Source organism: Mastomys coucha, unplaced genomic scaffold (genome assembly GCF_008632895.1).
Source record: "Mastomys coucha isolate ucsf_1 unplaced genomic scaffold, UCSF_Mcou_1 pScaffold5, whole genome shotgun sequence".
NCBI lineage: Eukaryota > Metazoa > Chordata > Mammalia > Rodentia > Muridae > Mastomys > Mastomys coucha.
The window spans coordinates 48,159,520-48,179,925 of NW_022196911.1; the positions used below are offsets into that span (position 1 = coordinate 48,159,520).

Sequence of the window (20,406 nt, forward strand, 5' to 3'; positions counted from 1 at the left end):
TTCACCTGAAATTCCAGAAATGAACCCTTTACAAGTCTTAAATAACTTTAAGATTTTTTTTTTTAATGTATACTTGGGTGTGCTAGTTCACACACAGGCTAGAAGAAAGGGTCAGATCTCCTGAAGCTGGTGTTGCAGGTGGTGATGAACTGCCTGTTGTGGGATGCTGGGAATTGAACTCTGATCCTCTGGAGGAGCAGCATATGCTCTTAACTGGGTAGGACATTTCTCCAGCACCTTAAATAACTTTTCTCATCACAGCATATTATAATTATTCTATTGGATTCATGATATATGTGCATATGTGGAAACAAGCATGAGTGGGGTTTACTCCTCTCTGTGGTATGGGGGGCTTCCAGATGAATATACAACTGGGAGTAGAGTGGCCTCTCCTCCGGGAATCATCACCCATCTCATGGGCTGAGCATCGTCTCCCTTGTAACCACCGCCTCCCCAGGTGGCCCTGCAGGTAGATGTTGTAGCACAGGTGCTGGTCAGCCCCTCTCCCTCAGTCAGCCTCCAAGCTAAGCTTTGATCATTGAATAAGAGAATGTTCTTCCTTGGAGAGTCTTCACTGAAAATCAGCTTTCTGGGAAGGACATAGGAAATCAGGGAGAGAGGCTGCTTATTCATTCTTGCCCACAGAATCGGGGAAGCCGCTGGAATCCTAGGATTCCATTTCAAAGATTCTTTTAGAAAGAAGAAGCATTCTGAGACCTAGAAGTGTCCTCATGGGTCCCACACTATGAGCTAATATTGTGGCTGGGCCAATGAGTGATCCAGATTCATCAAGTGACAAGTGGATTCTAGAACGTTCCATAATGAAATGAGTCGCAGCAGCGAAGGCTTAACATTGTCCTTTCTCTTTCTCTCCGGCTACCATGTTGCTGCTCTCCTGATTCTTGGCTGCCACAGTGGCAAACATCTTGTGGCGGGAAGAAGGTACTGAGTGTGACTGTCCTGTGTCATGCCTGTAGTCACATGTGTTCTCGGTTCCCTGAGCTTCCCTGAGCCACCAGCTTTTTGCAAAGCCTATGTACTAAGGGGAGAGGGGACTCACCATCAAACTCGTGTGGCACACACATGTACAGACCCAGCTTAGTCTTCTGAGCTTTGGGCACTGAGCCCAACCCAGTACAGGTGAGGGACAGAGGCCCACAGCAGGGTTGCTGGCTGTAACCTTTAGTGCATTCTCTGCTCCCCAGCTTTGGTGCCTCAACTGCCAAGTACACTCAGCTCTTACTTAAAACGCTATGTGTTTTAAACAGTGGTATGCTATTAGGCCTCTGCATGCTGTTAGGGTACTGCAGAGGGACTCAGGTTTATACAGCAGAGACTCGTAAGGGAAACACAAGGCTACTGGGGTTGCTGTGTACTGTAGGGACCAAAGGCACACTGAAGCCACCTTAGACTATAGGGCTGGTAGGCGGCTGTTTCAAGTAAATGATGAAACACTCAACAAATCCCATCTCACCTCAGCAGTTAAGTGCTTTGCCCTTCTCTGCTGATACTGAAGTCCTAGAGAGGCCAGAATATGGAAGCCAAGAGGAAGGGACCACAGGCCCCAGGACACTCTCAAATCTTAACAGGAGAGAGACCAGACAACAACAGCAAAGGAAGCTGGGAGCCCTTTGGAGCCTGGTAGTAGAAGCTAGATTACAACAGAGCCTTCTAGAGGGCGGACCAGAAGGCTGCGTCTCTGTGAGATTGGCTGTCTGTTGAATGAGTATTGACTCTCACTTTCCCATACTGACTGAGCACTGTGCTACACTCAGCTGGAAATGAAGCTGCATCTACAAACCCTGTGTGGGCTCCATTAAAATGTCAATCTTGTGTTGGCTTTTCTGGTGATTGGCTTTCAAAAGAAACCCAGGGAGGCTGTGCCCAGAGTGACTGTTTCAGCCCAAGATTTTGTAAGGGGGTTCATTCATGGCAGAGGCGTTTTGGCATGGTGCCTCAGACACTGAGGTTGCTGGGGGGAGGGGGGCTACACTGAGGTATATGCATATAGTAGCCCCATATGATTCACCAAGGTATAGCTAGGATTGGCCATTGAGAGCACTGCCATGTGCTCCCTCCAGCCTGGACATCTTTGAGGGACTGGGTTCGAGCAGCAGGAACCTGTTTGCCTGAGCAGAAGATACAGGGTACTGCAGAGCTGGTGATGATAGGTTATGTTGGTTCCCAGCCTTGGGAACTGTCTACCCCTCCCACTAGGAAAGTACATTACACCTCTGCTATGCTGCTATGCCGCTATGCCGCTATGCCTTGTGTGGCCCCACCACACAAGAAGCTCATGACTATGCTGTGTTCACTCCTCCCAGGCCTCAGCGTGGGAAACATGTTCTATGTCTTCTCCGACGATGGCATCGTGGTCATCCACCCCGTGGACTGTGAGGTCCAGAGACGCTTGAAACCTACAGAGAAGATCTTCATGAGTTATGTGAGTTTCTGTGGCTGAGGCAGCATGATCAAAGTCCACAGGTCATGTTCCATGCGTGTGCATGTGTATGTGAGTCTAGGTTCCTTCAGTTCTGGTCATTATATGCGGGTGTGGTTCTAGGCTAAGGAAAAAGCATGAGGCAGAGATGTCTAGCTCTCTATACTCCATCCAGCAGCTGTGAGGGCCAAGGTGTTTCCTATGCCCTGGATGACTCACTGCCCCTACCTGCCCTTGGGGGTTGGAGGTGAGGTGGTGTGGACAAAGACTCCGGGAACAGGTGCAAAACACCAAAGCACGCTCATCTGAACGCTGCTGCAAACTCCTTTAATACCCTCTACCCACATCCCCATTGGTCCCAAGAAAGCATCTCAAGAAAGCATCTCATCTAAACAGCAGTTCCCGATTGGCTGGCATTGTCTGCACCAGCAATCCTTGGTCTCTCAGGCAGTCCTCAATTAGGTCGTCCTGCAGGAGATGCCTTTGCGGCTGCACGGCCCCCAGCATTTACATAGAGGTGGCCCCTGGTTTCTGCTACACGAGGGTACGGGTACACTGGGTTCCCGGCCTCCAGAACTTCATAGTCAAATAATAGAGACGGCGAGGTGAGCCAACCACACCTGGACAGGTGTTCTTGCTGTGACCCTTTAGCATGGACATACCTGAATGAATGCCCAGAGTTACAGAGGTGCTACAAATGAGACATAAAGCCAAGTATCAAGCGACAGGTGACAGCTGGGGGTGAGGGGGTGCAGCAGAGGAGATAACCACTGGGAGAAGGCTCAGGGCACCCTCCCTGCTCCCATTCCCCTGGGTTCCTACTCTGTGCTCTGCGGTTCCCTCAGACTGCTGCTCTCAAGCAGTTGCACACTAACCCTGTTAAGCACGGGGTCATTGTCCTGCTCGCCAGGACTTTGTAGCATCTTGTGATGCCAGGTAGCAAAGGCTCTAAAGAGAGAGTCCAGCCATGGGAGGCAGAGCACGTGGCCACATCCTGGATGATTGAGTTTGAGACACCTGTGAAAGAACCAAACGGAGGCTGAAGGGATGTTTCAGAACTGAAGACAGAGATCTAGGCACCATCTGGTTATGAGTGTTGTCAAAAGCTGAGGAACAGACAGGGGCATGGCCACTGACTGAGATGGCGGACATCCAACAGAAACCCGAGCCGTCAGGGGCGGCTGACTAAGAGAACTACTACAGGGGCGGGCTGACTAAGAGAAACGAGGAAACAGGGTTAGGACAGTTTGTGGGGAAATCAAAGAGAGTATGTGTCATGGAAAACAGAGAAAACAATGCTCCTGTCTTTAAAAATATAAAATAAAAAGGGCCATAAGGAGGGTGAGGTGGGGGGGAGGAAAGCAGTAAGCTCCTAGTTTTGCATAGAATGAGGGAGATTGGAGAAAAAGAACTAAAAGTTGATAAATTTAAGGTGCAAGAGGCAGCATCTAAGAGTGGAGTGCACACAAGCGGCTTAATGAAAGATAGACAATGTGCTGTCCTTGCAAGCATGAGGGCCTGAGTTAGAGATCCTTGAACCCACATTAAAAGGAGGCATGGCTGGAGAGATGGCTCAGTGATTAAGAGCACATGTTGCTCTTGCAGGGAACCCAGGTTTCTGGTGGTTCACAACCATCAGAAACTCTAGTTCCAGGTGATCACATGCCTTCTACCTGCCCCCAGAGGCATCAGGCATGCATGTCGTGTGTGTGTGTGTGTGTGTGTGTGTGTGTGTGTGTGTGTGTGTATTAAAAACATGCAAGCAAAATTTTGTAAGCATATGTTTGTAATTCCAGCCCAGGGGAAGAGAGGCAGGCAGACTGTGGCATTCATTGGCCAGCTAGCCTAACCTACATGGTGAAAACCCCTGTCTCAAAAAATAGTAAGAGAAATATAATAAGGCGGACAGCACTGGGGGAAGATATGGCCTCCACAGGCATGTGCAAACTTGCACACATACGAACACATACAAATTTGGGAGTAGCAAGTATGCAGATGGTACCTAAAGCTATAGGTTTCAGTGAGATCAACAAGGAAATAGACTTTAGAGGAGAAATCCTACAAATTGAGAACACAGTGACAGAGTGTTGATGAGGAAGACAAAGGTCAAGTGAGAAATCTGTAGTGTGGCAGGGCCTGCATGCTGTTGTGTGTATGAATCCCAAGGAGTTTGAGACAAGAAAAAAAAAGGGGGGGATCCAAAAGGGTCAATAGCTAGAGAGCCCAGGGATGCTGGAATTGGGTAGAAGAACAGATACATGGCTGGCTGTCTCCTTACAGGAAGAAATCTGTCCTCGTGTGGAAGGAGATGCTACCCAGCCATGCCAATGGGCCTCTGCAGTCAATGTCAGGAACCGGTACATCTACGTGGCCCAGCCACCACTGAACAGAGTCCTTGTGGTCGACGTTCAAGCCCAGAAGGTCTTACAGGTAATAGCTCTTGGAAGAAGTGGGAAAGACTTGAAATCCTAGGGCAAGGCCTGCTTTGTGCACACTCTCCAGCTGTTATAAGAAGAGCTTAGCCAAGGGGGAGACTTCCGTGCAGCTGCCTATCAGGTATATATATTACCGTGTGCCCAGCACATTATGCATGTTCAAAAACCAGCCATGAATGAATGCACCAGAGGCCCTAGCACGGACTCTAGGCAGAACACAAAGCAGAGTTTCCAGGCGCTGTGAGGAGCGAGAGCTGTAGAAAGCCAGGGTTAATGTGCCCTGTAAGACTACTTGAAATTGACTCTCCCTCTGGAACTAAACAGAAGCTGAGATCTGAATGCCTCCTAAGAGGGTAGACGCAGCACATAGTGATGAGGGGAAGAGGTGGAGGCAGTGAGCTTAGGGATAAACAGGAGCCAGCCCCTGGAGGGCCTTGGAGGCCAGTGAGGCTGGAGAATAAAATCAAGGTGAAAGAGCCACCAAAAGGTCTCGGAGCATCAATTAACATAGCTGCTGCCTTACAAAGGCAAGGGAGCTAGAGCAGGGATACAGTGGGTGGGGCTTGTCTCAGGCAGCAGGGATACAGTGGGTGGAGCTTGCCTCAGGCACAAGATGGTGGCAGCATCAGAGGACCATGATGAGAAATTAGTGGATTCGTTTATATTTAGTCATGTGTATGTGCACATGAGCATCAGATCCCAAGTAGCTGGACTTACAGGCAGTCATGGGCCACCTGATACAGGTACTAGGAACCTAGCTTTGGTCTTCGGGAAAAGCAGTAAGCACTCTTAACCACTGAGCCGTGCTTTAGCTCATCCAGCCCTCCTAACTCTATTTCTATCAGGTTGAATGTAAGGTTTGAGAGGAGAAGAAAGGAAACACGTAGTTCACTTCTTGGTTAGCTTGAGCATAGAATGGTTATATCATCTAGAATCAATGACTGGTTCAGTTATAGCCCCTAAGGCATTCTATACCAGAAAACTGAATGTTACCATATAGAGCAAAAGAGACAGTGTAGGTATGACTGAGGATTTTTTCAAGTCAGGAGGTCCCGGAAGATTCTGGAAGAACCAGTCACAAGTATTCTTGTAAGGGAGAGGCAGAGGATAATTTGACCACAAATGAAATCAAGCATTCAAGGGTTAAAGATGCTTCATTTCAAGGCTGAGCATAGAGCAGGACACAGATGGAAAAGAGATTAAATTTGAAATGCTGTCAGGTATTTAGGTAGACATGTCAAGTAAACAGATCTGACGTCAAAGGAAAGATGGAGGCTGGAGCTGTCTTCTTGAGTGTCATCACCCCCTGGCCTGATTAAATCTAGAAAAAGAAGTAGATGGCTGAGATACCCCAAGGAATGCAGACAGACAAGAGGAAAAGGATGGAGGCCTGAGGCTCTCCCACATCTAAAGATCAAGAAGCAGAGAGACAGCCAGCCAAGAAAGACATCTGACAAGGAGTGGGCTGAGAGGTAGGAAGGAAACCTGGGCAGGTGGTTCTCCAACAGGCAGAGATAGTCTCAAGACATACTTTCCAGGTTAGGACATTTTGAGAACTGGGCCCTGGATTTCATCTCACCTCGTCATAGGCACCTTAGCTACAACCGCTAGGATGACAACGATCAAGGCCACCCTGGGGAAGGGGACTCAAGTCAGAATGACAGGGGAGAGTATATGGTAGGGATATAGGCAACTGTATGGACGGGTCTCAATGCAAAACTAGAAATGTATAGAGTATAGAAATGAAGAAGGAGGTAGCAGAGGAGTGTTTTCAAAGACATGTTACCCTAGATTATGTATGCAAATGCCAAAGGCAACAACTGTTTTCACACTCCTCCTGTGCATCGTCAAGGTCAGTGGGCTCCAATGCACACAGGTGGGGACATCAGCTGAAGCCAAAAGAATATTCCCCCACTGGGTGCAACTAAGCCATACGGGGGGCGGGGGGGTTAGTTAGATGAAGATTCTCACCAGGTGAAAGCTAAGCGTGAGATCAGATTGACCAGGCACATGTGAAAGGAAAGCTGGACAATGTGATTGCCCACCGAAGGACTGGGACTAGAATTTTAACCTGCAGCCAATCAGCGGAGTTGTCTCTGTCCTGCCCCTGGGAAACATGGCTGTAAAGAACAGTTGGTATTGCCAGAGTTGTAGTTTTTCCTGGTAGACGCAACAGGTTTTCAGTTTATCTTTTTGTAACTGATCCCTATGATCGGGGTATGCACTGAATGATTTTCATCTTTTGAAGTATATACTAAGGCTTATTTTAAAACTGAACTCACGATCAACTTTGATAAATGTTTCAGTGTTTACTTTAGGAGAACATGTATTCTGGCATTAGATGCGCTATTTAATATGTGTCAGTTACGTCAAGTTGATTCATTGTGCTGTTCGGAGCTCCTTTCTTAGGTGATTTGTTTTGTATGTTTAGTCTATCAGCTGCTGGGGCGTGCTTTTAAAATCCACCCTGCTGTGGAGTTATCTACCTCTCAAAGTTCTATCATTGTTACCTTAGGATTTTCGTCCCTTCCTAGAAGAAAGGTTCTTTTTCCTTATAAAATATCCCTTTTTATCTCCGCAATGCTGTGAACCTGTTTTTTAAATGATGCTAGTATAGCTAAATCATATTTTAATTAGCATTCTCATGCCACAATTTTCCATCCCTTTACTTTCCAACCTTCCTATGCCTTCTGTTTAAGATGTTCTTTCATAACATTTAAGTTTTATCTAGTTTAATAAGTCTCTTAAAATATTTGGTCCATTCATATTTAGTATAATTGGCATAGTTGAGTGTTTCTACCACCTTACCTTTTATTTAGCATTCTGTATTGCTTTTTTTCTCATTTTTGTTTGCTTTTAGCTTTAACAAATACTTGTGTTCTATTTTTCTCCATTATTTATTGAAGATGAACATGTGTTATCATCTTAATAGCTACAAAAACATTTTTATACTGATGCTATCACATGTAAATTGTTACTTCTATCTTGGCTTCCTTTCTTGCTACTGTGCTAAAAAATACCCTGACAAAAGTACTTAGGGGAGAAAAGGTGTGATTCTAGATTGCAATCCATTGTTGCAAGGAAATCAAGTACAAAACAGCCAGCCATATTGCATTGATAGTTAAGAGCAGAGAGCAATGATTTAGTAAATGCACCTAGTGCTTAGCCTAGAGAATGGTGCTACCAACAGTGAGCAGGACTTCCCACCTCAGTTAATATAGTCAAAATAATACAACATAGACCAGCCTAGCTGCCCATCTCCCTAATGATTCTAACTTATGTCAAATATAAAGTTCAACGCTAGCTATCACACTTCATTTCTTCAATAATCACTAACTCCTTTAACCTTCTTCTTGCCTTTATTATTATAGTAATATACAAAATTAATTAATATCTATATTCACACAATAACTGATATTTACCCATATATTTATCTTTCTAGTCCCCTTTATTACTGAAGTATGTGGTAGTTGTTTTGACAAACATCTCACTTCATAAGCCAGGCTAGCCTTGAACTCACAATCCCCCTGCCTCAGCCTCCCAAGTGCTGGAGTGGGGTCATTTTTTATTAGCTCTTTTAGTGTTGCTGGAAACAGATCTCAGTTTTGTGGAAGTGAAAATATTCACTCTTTATTTCTGAATAACTCTAGATGACAGTTGTTTTCCTTCAGCTTTGTAAGATTCCATCTTTTTCTTGCTTTGTTGCTAGGCCGACTGTATCTTCCCGGCCTCCTCCTCTGCATTCCTCTTTGTTTAGCATTTAAACTACAATGTAAGGTTTCCAGAGGCTCTTGAGTATGTACAGTGAACATTTACTAGATAGGAAAATTCTCAGCAATTATGTCTTTAAATACTCTGCTTCCTGGTGCTCAACTCTTCCTTAGGACCACCCATCCCTACCCTTACCCCAAACCCCACCCCGTCTTTAAAATGTTTTCCCTTTCCATTGTCTCACACACATCTCCTCCTGTTTCAATTCTGTATGTCCTGCAATGTGTCCTTCAGTTTACTAATCCTGCCCTCTCCTGCTTGCCTGATTATTATTATTATCAGACAATTCATTTTTACCTTCAAATTCCCTATTTAATTCCCAACCTCATATAAATTCTTAATTGTCTACTTGTGGCCCTTCCTGTTAAGATTTTTGAATAGTTAAAAAAAAAAGATATCTGCCTCGTGAAATGCCTAGTGTTTATTTTAATCCAAACATTCTGCATATTTTTAGGTTGTAAAGTCTTTGAAATCGCTGCCATCCATCAGAAAGATTTGCCCTTTCCTCTGCTAGGCAGAAAGAGAAGCAAGCTGATCATTTTTAAAATCTCTCGAAGGCTGAGTCTGCTCTGTCCATCCCCTAATCCTGAGGCTTTCACTCAGGCTCTTTTCTCCTGACAGACTTCAGTGCCTCAGCACAGTGAGACTATGGAAAATCCCGTTCTGAATTTAATCAACTTTTTGGCTTAGCTCTTCAGCTCCCTCTTTCACAGCACTGAGTAGGAGCATGAAATCTCACAAGAAAGGATTAAGTAGTAAAGGGAAGACAATGGCTACTGTCTAAATGCCAAGGAAATTTTGCAGTGAAGAGGGCACATAAATGGGACATGTTCGAGAGGAGAAACGTGGGAGAAGGATCTTTATAAAGATTAAGAAACTGACATCCTCCGACAGTAGCTTCGCCACGGGATGGAAAGCTCTAGTTGGAGCGTGTCAGTGCCAGGTGCCAAAGCCTTTGGTCATTCGGTATTAGGTCCTTGTCTTATTGCTATGACCAAATACCTGACCAGAAGCAACTAAAGAGAAAAGAGTTTATTTTGACTAGACGTTTGAGGGTCCCAGTCCACCACAACCCCAAGAGTCTCCAGTGCGAAGGGGCTGGTCATTACTGAGTCCACCATCAGAAAGGAGAGAGGTGACTGTTAGTGCTCAGAATGCTCTCTGGTTTCCCTTTTCAGTCAGTCTGTGGATTAGCTCCCACATAAATGAACACTGACCACCACCGTAGTGAAAGCAGAAGCCGGGGAGTGGGGACACACGCCAGCCTCGCAAGAGGCTACATCGTTCTTGAGAAATAATGAGAGCCTCTCCTTGGCACTTCAGTGGGTGGGAGCTATCAATTAGAACAAGAAAGTAAGGGGAGACTTTAATGAGAGTGGGGAAGGAAGGAAGAAAGAAAACATTCCAGCAGGATGTTGAGTGAGCAAAATTACAAGTCCAGTTCTGCACATTAAGGTGAGACCCCTCGACGGGTTATCAGAATTCGGTACCCGTGAAAGGCTATAGATGAGGCCGATGGAGAAGTTCTGGGATGTGCCAGCTCTTGTCAGGAAAAAGTGAAGAAGGACGAGGAGAAACAAGGAGGTCAAATGGAGTATTCCATTCTAAAATAGAATGGTGACCATATGAAGTCCTATAATGCTAAGAGGAGGGTCATGAAGTAACTGCTGGACTTTTGAGGCCATCTGGGTCTCCTTATGGAAGAAGAAAGGGTCAGAGTGGGGCTCCACGGAGAGTTGTTTAGCGAAGTTTGGCCCAATATGGACAGAGATGGTCATTTTTAAAATTTTCTACCTGACTAGAAAAAAACTTTATGTTTATGAGGTATAATTTATGGTGATCAAGGGAGTGGAGGAAAGCCATTGAACCCATGGAGAAAGTGGGGCTCTGGGCATATGTGATGGATAGTTTTATGTCATCCGAGAGGCAGGAACCTCAATTGAGAAAATGTCCCATAAAGTGGCCTATAGGCAAGCATGAAGGGCATTTTCTTAATTGGTGATCAATAGGGAAGAGCCCAGCCCATTATTGCTGGGGCTACCCCTGGGCTGGTGGTCCTGTGTTCTATTAGAAGACAGGCTGAGCTGGGCAGTGGTGGCACACACCTTTAGTCCCAGCACTTGGGAGGCAGAGGCAGGCGTATTTCTGAGTTTGAGGCCAGCCTGGTCTACAGAGTGAGTTCTAGGACAGCCAGGGTTATACAGAGAAACTCTGTCTCAGAAAGAAGGAGGAGGAGAAGGAGGAGAAGGAAGAGAAGGAAGAGGAAGAAGAGGAGGAGGAGGAGGAGGAAGAGGAGGAGAAGGAGGAGGAGGAGGAGGAGGAGAAGGACAGGCTGATCAAGCCAAAAGGAACAAGCCAGTAAGCAGCACCTCTCCTATGGCCTCTGCGTCAGCTCCTGCCTCCAGGTTCCAACCCTGCTTGAGTCCCTATCCTGACTTCCTCCGATGATGAACAGTGATGTGGGAGTATAAACTAAATAAACCCTTTCCTCCATCCATATGGAATTGAAGGCATCAAACTTGGTGGCCAAATGGCCAGAAAGATGGCAGAGAAGGCAGAGAACCTGTGTGAGCATCTTTACTTAGCGTGGAGGTTGAGAGGAAAGCTGGGGGTTCATAGGCCAGGAGCAAATCATCAAGGAACAGTTTTGTAACATAAAACTACACTGTGGGGTTGGAGAGACTGAGCAGCAAGTAAGAGTGCTTGCTGCTCCTGCATTGGAGCATAGCTTGGTTCCTACAACCCTCGCATTAAGTGGCTCAACCACCTGAGGGTCTAACTCCAGGGAGTCCAAAGCCCCTTTTTTCTGTCCTCCTCAGCACCTGCACTCACATACAACATACACAGAATGTTTAATGTAAACAAAAGTCTACACTATAGAAAGGAGGAAACAACATTCTTGTGGTAGGATCTTGGAGAAGCTGTAGCCTTGCTAGCAGCAGACTCTCAGATGCTTCAAAAAGTGAGTGTGCGCCTGCTGATGCTCTAGCCTGAGTGTGCGCCTGCTGATGCTCTAGCCTGAGTGTGCGCCTGCTGATGCTCTAGCCTGAGTGTGCACCTGCTGATGCTGCAGTCCAAGCCCAAAGCCGTCAACTGATGGGTGTGCGACAAAGAGTAGAACAAAGGTAAGAGGTGGGTAGCAACAAGTGATCTCAAAATCTACCTCAGGGTAGAAGTACCAACTTACCAGAAGCCAAGTAGATGCTGAGGGTCCAAGAGGCACGCAAGATTCCTAGGAAGAATAAAGAGAGACCCCTGGAGCTGGTACTTGAGTAGAATTCATAAAACCTCTATGTTTAGTCTTTGCCCGAGTTAGACCTAGAATGCTGTAGGTAAAATATGAGCAAGAAAGTAAGTGCTTCAAAGAGACACCTCATTGTGCCCTTTTGCCCTCTGAGGACAAAGGCCATGAGAAATTTTGGTAATCAGGATTGTTGGCAAGGGTATAAGGCCAACTTCATAACTCCTCTAAGATGACCACATACACCAAAGTCCAGACCATCCTGATGTAACGTAACCTCAGCAATGATCAACTTGTCACTGTTTCTTTTCAAGTCCATAGGTGTGGACCCTCTGCCAGCTAAGCTGTCCTATGACAAGTCACATGACCAAGTGTGGGTCCTGAGCTGGGGAGATAGGCACAAGTCGCAACCAAGCCTACAGGTAGGTTGACTATGTTAAAGCTGATACTCAGCCGGTACAGGATTCTGTTGCTATAAAGTAATTGTCTCATGCTTCCCTGGCCATCTATCCAAACTATTTCTTGATAAGAAAGCAGGAAACAGTATTAGTAAGATTTATCTGTAGCCTAAGAATAAACTCTGAGTTGAGAAACTTGTCTAGAGCAGATTGGCCCATAGGCATGTCGTTGGATAAGTTGTCTCGATTGTTAATTGACGTAGGAGGATCCAGCCCCCTATACAAGCAGTTCTGGGCTGTGTAAGAAAGCTAGCTAAGCTTGAACCTACACCCAAGCCAGCAAGTAGTGACCTCCAAGGTTCATGCTTGGGTTTTGGCCCTGACTTCTTCAAAGACAGACTGTGACTTAGAAATATGAGCTGAATAAATCCTTTCCTCCCCTAAGTTGCTTGAAGTCAGTGTTTTATCAGAGCAACAGAAGAAGACTAAAATTAGCTTCCAAGCAATACTCCCATTAGGCAATTTGCAGGGTATCTTCAGTCAGGACTACAACTGAAAACAATGTAAAATGATCAAATTCTAATTCCATGACAACTTAGTCCCTCCCTAGCCACACCATGTTTGACTCTCCTGAGTTGATAACTCTTGGGGCCAAACAGAATGAGCCTCTGGAGTCCAGACGGTTAAAAAGAAGATAAGATTTCCTTCTTCTTGGACTGAACAAACCATCTAAAGAATAGTGTTAAAAGACACAAATATGTTTTCTGTTGCTATAACAAAATACCTGAAGCTGTGTAATTTATAAAGGAAAAGTTCTGTTTTTCTCTCATGGTTTTATCTAAGACCAAGAGGCTCTGTCTGGTCAGCTTCCAATGGGAGACTATAGGCAGGGGTGCTACATCCCCTCATGGTGGACACATAGAAAGGGGAAGCAGGTGTTTGTGGAAGGGGCACATGTGACAGCAACTGAGGAGAAAAAGGTGTGAGGCTACCCTTATACCAATCCATTCTTATGAGAACTCATCCATCCTATAAGGACTACGTTAATCCCTTCAGGAGAATAGAGATGCATGGATGGAGCTCACTAAGGTCCAACCAGCACTCAACACTCTTAACGCTGCAGATATATGAGTCATGCGCCAACATGAGTTTGGTGGAAACACACTCTATTAAAACCATCATTCTAGCCAATGAACAGAAGCAGCAGCCCACAGGCTTGAAAGTACTTGGACTGTCACAGAGTGCTAGGCCACAGACAGTTAAGTAATCTGCTCATGACCATGGATGGCTCCAGTCTGCATGGTTCTAAAGTGCCTCCTGAAAAGAGACTGGACTCTGCTGATCTGTGGGAATCCTCCCTACCCCAGCTAGAGAAGCTTGACACTACCTGACATTGAGTGTGCCTGGCCTTGTCTCTCTCCCCAGGGACCCACTAAGCCCTGTGGGGAAAAGGGGGACACAAGATTGTCTCCTTAGTTCTCCTAAAAAGCAATGCACAGAACCATGTGGATACAAGGGAGGAGTTAACTCACTCCATACAAATGAATGATGTGGCCCTCTAGGGTTGAATGATCTCTTAGAACCAACAGAAGTTAATGGAGACAACTTGGCCTTCTCAGCCAATGCTGGGCCCAAGAGGAAAACATTGGGACCAGGTCCGGTAAACCTGACAATCAAACTATTAAAGGACCTCGAAGCCAAACTAAAGACCACTAAGAACAGAAAATGAGCTTAGAGGGGTGGGTATAGGGGGCTGTATTACTACTCACTTTTCCCTATAACCAAACACCCTTTGAATCTCAGCCTTGAGGGTAGACCATCACAACCCAGAAGGCACCGCAGCAGGGGTACCTCCCAGGGGAGGCAGAGGGAAAGGACAGATGCCTGCTGACATCTCATTGGAATAGGATGCAGCCAGCGTGCCAGAAACAAAGTCAAGCTGCGTGCTTCAAGGCCCTCCCTTCGTCCAGCAACCCACTTCCTCCAACAATACATCACCTCCCAACACAGCGTCATCAGCTGGAGACCAAGTGTTCAAACCATTGGGGGGGGGGGGGACACTGCACATCCAAAGCACAACACAGATTTCCCAAGAATGCTTCCAAGAATGAAATTCAGAGAGGGGCTACCAGAAAATTGGTCTTATTTCAACTACAAAGTATGATTTTCTGTGGTGCTGGGGATGGAATCCAGGGCTCTATGCATGCCAGGTAAAGACACTACTGACAGTCTCATCTCCAGCATATCCTAACCTTTCAAAAAAAAAAAACAAGGCAGAAGCTGGAGAGATGGCTCAGCAGTTAAGAACACAGGCTGCTCTTCCAGAGGGCCTAGGTTTAATACCCAGCATCCACATGGTGCACACGAGCAAGATTGGCTTCCCAGTTTAAAAACCACAGTGATTTAGAAAAGAAAAATGCATTTCTAAGAAGCAACCTGAAAGAAAAAGAAAATCTTCCCTAAGGGATAACCCATGAAGAGCTGGAGATGTGGGACAGGATCCCTTAACATTTGCAAGGGAGAAAGGTCACAGTTGGAATAGAAGCAAACATTAAATGTGCTAAGCATGGTACTACTCGCCTGTAATCCCAGCACTCGGGAAGCTGAGACAGAGGGATGTCCATTCCAGGACAACCAGGGTGACATAGGCTATCTGAAAAAAAGAATCAAACAAAATTGGAAGATAATTGCTGAGTTAAAATCTATAATCATGTAGATTCAAAGAGATCTAGAGCTTGAGAGAGGGCTTAGAGAGTAAGAGTGCTTGCCACACAAGCCTAAATGCCCGGGGTTCAAATCCCCGGAGGCTGGGTAAACACGGAAGGAGAGACCTGACTCCACAAAGTTGTCCTCTGGCCCCAACACATGGGAAAAGAAGAGTGGAGAAAATGTTGGGGTGTGAATATCCTATTTCCCCAAATATCTCCCTTGTATGTGCATTGCTGTTTTATCTACATGTATATCTGTATGAGGTTGTTGGACTCCCTAGAATTGGAGTTACAAACAGTTGTGAGCAGCCATGTAGGTGCTGGGAATTAAACCCAAACCAGGCCCTTTGGAAGAGCAGCCTGTGCTCTTAACTGCTGAGTCATCTCCCCAGCCCCTGCCTTTTTTTTTTTTTTTTTTAGGTCAGGATATGCTGGGGATAAGACAGCCAGTAGTGTGTTTTCCTGGCATGCATAAAGCCCTAGATCCCATCCCCAGCACCACAGAAAATCATACGTGGTGGGGTATGACTGATCTCAGAACTTGGGAAGTAGAGGTAGGAAGATCAGAAGTCCAAAGTCATCTTTGGCCCCATTGTGAATTTGAGGCTAGCCTGGTCTACATGAGAGAGACCTGGTCATTCATACATACATACAATGAGTCTGTAGCATTTAAAAAGAAAACCACTAGAAACAATTTGTTTTTAAGAAATATAAAGCCAAGCCTAGTAACACTGGCCTGTAATCATAGCTACTCTGGAAATGAAGGAGAGAGGGCCATGAGCTCAAGGTCTGCCTGGACAGTAAAGTGAGTTCAAAGCCAGCCTGGGCCACTTATCCCTCACCTCAGAAGTAGGGCACAGAGATACCTCAATCATAAAGTACTTGTGTTACAAACATTGAGACCTGACCCCCCAAACCCATAGAAGGGAAAGAAATGAATATGGGGCCAGCAAGATGACCAAGTGAGAAAAGATACTTGTTGTACAAGCCCAACCACTAAGTCCCAACCCTAGAACTCACAGTGGAAGGATAGAAACTGACCCCCAAAAGTTGTCCTCTGACCCCCAAATTCACTTCTACACACACACACACACACACACACACACTGTTTTAAAGTTTTATATGGGGTCTCTGGGGAGACTGAAACAGGAGGATTCCTGGAACTCTGTAGCCAGCCAATCCAGTCTACATAGCAAATTCCAGGTCTATTTGAGATATAGTCTCAAAAATAAATAAAGGTAAATGTAGAGCTAAAGGAAGATTCAGTGGTTAAGAGCACCAGCTGTTCTTGCAGAAGACCCAGATCCAGTACCCAACACCTGCATCGATCCTTTAGTCCCAGTTCCAGGGGATCCAACATTCTCTTTTGACCTCTACAGCACCAGGCATGCACATGGTACACATTTATACAAGCAAGCAAACATAGCACATAAGGTAAATATCTAAAATATATTTTATTTTTTAAAGGGTGGGTGGAACAACACCCAAGGTTGTCCTCTGGCACGCATAAGCACATGCATGCATTTATGAGTTAGAGAGACTAGAATCTAACTCCGTGCTGGAATGCTTTCTTACATGTGGGTCCTAAATTCAATATCCATTACCAAAAAGGGTGGAGAAAGGACATGAAAGAAATACAGTGGAAGGAATAAAAGGAGAGACCTGGAGGCTTGAAACAGTAGTAACAGTTGATCAAAGGGATGCTTGTGAGAGGGAATGTGAATGCAGGGTGAGGTGCCTTCAAGTTTAAAAGCTGTGGACGGCAGGAGAGACTTTCATGATGATGAATAGCTGTGTGTCCAACAATGTAACTAAATGCATAAAGCAGTGATTAAATATAATATTGCTTGATCAAAGATGGGCCTAAATTGTACATACCAGGAAAAGAAAATAACACATGAGAAAATCCATCAACACAGACAAGGAGCTGAACTTAATATATAGGAAACATTTCAGCTAGTGGAATTCTTTTACATGCATGTACATACAAAAGAATTATATCATTAATCTATGGAAAATGTCAAAGGTTTTATAAAATTAGATGCTCTAGGCTATAATATCTGATAATCAGAAGGTAAGCCAAATCCTGGAGAGAGGGCTTAGCATTTAAGAGTTCTTGCCACTGTAGCAGAAGACCTGAGTTTGGTTCCCAATATATACATCAAAGGACTCACAACCACCCACAATCTGAACTCTAAGAGATCTGATGCCAGCTTCTAGTACTCCCCCCCACACACACACACATTTTTTTAAACTAACCTAATAATAAAATGTTCCTAGAAACAGTTGAAAAGCTATACATGGCCACACACAATTATGACCCTGCAACTCTGGATCCTGAGACAGAAAGACTGGGCGTTCAAGGCCAGCCTCGAATATATAGTGAGATCCCTGTACCCCATATCCAAAACATAGGCAATGAAAGAGACTACAAGTGTGGGGCAAAGAGCATGCTATTCATATTTGTGAAGCATTTGAAGCATCCTACCATTACTCCTAAATATTCATTATTCGAGATGGGTTACATTTTGCCCTGGCTATGTAGAGATGCACACATGTGTGAAGTTCACTCCATACTCTCCTGAGCAACCAGTGTGGACCATCAGGCATCAGTACCAATTCTGCCGCGTCCTTACCCCAGGCCCAGCATTCTGTCACCTCTAGCCTGTCCCTCCAAACGCTACTTCTCAGCTGACATTGTCCACCCATCTAAGAGAGATGCTTGACATCCTTGTCCTCTCCCTTCCATCCAGGTAACACCTCGTACTATAGTACCATCACTGTATCTTTCCTGAGCTGAGCCCACAGAGCCAGAATTATCTTTGTAGCATCTGTGGGCTCAGCTATGTGCTGGGACACAAGACCAGGGCAAGAAGAACCTCAGGGCTCCGGAAAATAAAGTTGACCTGCCACACCACATGGGGTCAATGGCTCATGGTGCTGTGTCTGATGAAGCAACCTCTGAATACAGGGTGTCGGGTGATGAAGCGCAAGTGACACTGACCGGTGACAGCCTGTAATTTTCCATCTCTATTATAAGCTGAAATGACAGGTCTGGCATCAAGCAGCGATTGCACACTGCCTTGGAATTCTCGGCCTCGTTTCCCAGAGTCTCTCTAAGATCCCATTTCTAATCCTTGCATTTTCTTTAATGTCCAGTTCTATGAGCTTGTTCTCCCACGGGCTTGTCAGGAAAGCATCATCCTGCCATTTGTTAAATAGAAAAATCACAGGAAAATACACTCTGTGCAACCTCAAAACCACTCAGAGAGTAGAAATCACAGCATGTATCCCTCTGCTCCAGCACCTTGCCTGTTGACATTCCCCCACCCCCAAGGCGGGCATGGAGGACTCCAGCCTCAAACCTGCCTGCACAGGCAAGTCAGCTGCTGTTTGTTTTGTCATGAAAGTGAAAACCAGAAGGCAGTCCCTCTCCTAAAAGGCAGAAGTGCTCAGTGCTACAAGCTGTGTTCTCAGCAGGCCCCATCAAAGTCTAGTGCCCTTGTCCTGTAGGCTGCCATGAGGCTGCAGAAACCTGTGTCTTCTCTGCTACTGCCATGGCTGCAATATGAGTGTTAAAAAAAAAAAATTGTTTCCTCTTCCTAGTTGAGAGTCGAGGGTCCACTTCCTGTCCCTAGTACCCTTGAGCTAAAATTGCCTGTGAGCTAGCTGAGCCACACTGCACTGTAGATCTGCCTCTTTCTGGACAGTGGCCTAGAATCTATAAGAGCATGTACAGAAGGCAGAGCCTAGATTAGCCCTTAACCAAGTGGCTTCATACAAGGCACCCGGTTTTGACTCATCTTGTCTAACTTCTCCTACCACGTAGCTCTGTCTGAACCTAAACTTGCCCTTCGTCAACCTAACAGGGACATACACCAGGGCATGGACCTGTTTGCTCTCTGCCAAGTCTGCACGGTAGAAAGCATAACCTGTAGGGAAACTGAGGTAACCACGCTCCAACTTGTGCAAAGAATGGGGCCAACCTCTTCTCATTAGGGAGTGAGTTCCTTTTGCATAGTTAGAGTCCCACTATAAGATACCAGCCATGACAGCCCTGGAGGATGCCTGCTTTCTCTCACCAGTTCTGGAGTCTCCACATTTTCAGAGCAACATAGGACAGAAATTCTTAGAAACCCATGCTAAGGTACCTAGCATTAAAGAAAATAAATTCCAGATTAGGAAGATGGCTCAGCTGTGCACACACATGTGCTTGCCCCACATAAACACACAAAAACACTAAATAAATATGTTATATTCCAAGCGCATCAGGCCTTTGTCCAGAACACTCTCCCTCTTTCTCTGAGATTGAGCAGAGGTGGACACGCTCGAGATCTATTGTCAGGAAGGAGCTGTCTCTGAACATGTTCCCTTACTATGGAGGGTAACTTCCTTGGAAAGACTAGCACCATTCCCTAGGTCCTCACCCTGCCCTCCTGGAAGTTGACAAGAAGCCCACTGCCAGGTCTGATGGAGGAGGGGTAGACAGTCGGGGCTGTCTTTTCAGTCCCACCACTTCCTTGTCCAGGAAGGACAGATGCCTGATGTCCATGTTCTCAAGCAGCACTCACCTGGCTCCTGTCCCTTCCCCGATACTAGGGCTTACCCACCATCTCTCTCCCCCAGCAGCCTATTTGTGGGGTCTACAGCTGAACATGTGCATACCCAGATCTCCAGCCCCTTCCTGAAAAGTACCCCCACAAGAACCCCTCTCTATGTTACAGGTGATCACAGAAGCCAGCTCCGGCCAAGGCCAGCACCTCATCCGAACACCGTTTGCAGGAGTGGACAATTTCTTTATACCTCCAACAAATCTCATCATCAACCATATCAGGTAACTGGTCCACCAGGCCTCTGCAGGCCATGCTCAGCCCCATTCTTCCCGGGCAAGTCATGCCCAGGTCAGCACCGGATCCCCCTCTTGCCTTCCCTACTCTACCTTTGGATAGAAAACCACCACTCAGCAGACCCAGAGTCTTTAGAGATTGGCCACTTCCCTTCCTTCCTCATTTCATAGAGCACCCACTGGCTCTGCAAACTATCCCTGTTGTGTCACCAACACCCCAGAGATCTCACTATGTATGCCTCTGTGAACTGACATCAGGTACTGTCTCCAGGAAGAAGTGGTTCATTTTGTGTGCTGGTGCCAGGGACCAAAAGAGAACAACAGGCTCCTAAGAACCTCTTCTCTGCAGAGCCTCAGAGCTGGAATGAGCCCCCACTAGGATGCTGGAGTGGTGTAGGCTCAGGCTCTGGATGCTCCTGAGTGGCTCTTAAGTTCAAGAGCACCTTCTGAGAGCACCGTTTTCTCCCTCTGCTTCTTTAAGGGTACTTTAAAGCCAATGCCTAGAGCATTTTGCTAGCTCTGGAGATGCCAGTATTTTCAGGAGGAAATTATAGAAACAAGAGATTT

The 20,406-nt window shown here is 45.9% G+C and overlaps 1 protein-coding gene across 2 annotated transcripts in view; it reads left to right on the plus strand.

Annotated features, from left to right (window-relative positions):
- Fstl4 (follistatin like 4) overlaps positions 1 to 20,406 on the plus strand; it is a 446,213-nt gene that overhangs the window by 418,159 nt on the left and 7,648 nt on the right. For both annotated transcript variants that reach the window (XM_031352066.1, XM_031352068.1), the window contains exons 11-15: positions 916 to 942; positions 2,325 to 2,443; positions 4,721 to 4,870; positions 12,202 to 12,309; positions 19,718 to 19,827. In XM_031352066.1, the coding sequence (XP_031207926.1) occupies positions 916 to 942; positions 2,325 to 2,443; positions 4,721 to 4,870; positions 12,202 to 12,309; positions 19,718 to 19,827 (514 nt within the window). The remainder of the gene's footprint in view (positions 1 to 915; positions 943 to 2,324; positions 2,444 to 4,720; positions 4,871 to 12,201; positions 12,310 to 19,717; positions 19,828 to 20,406) is intronic.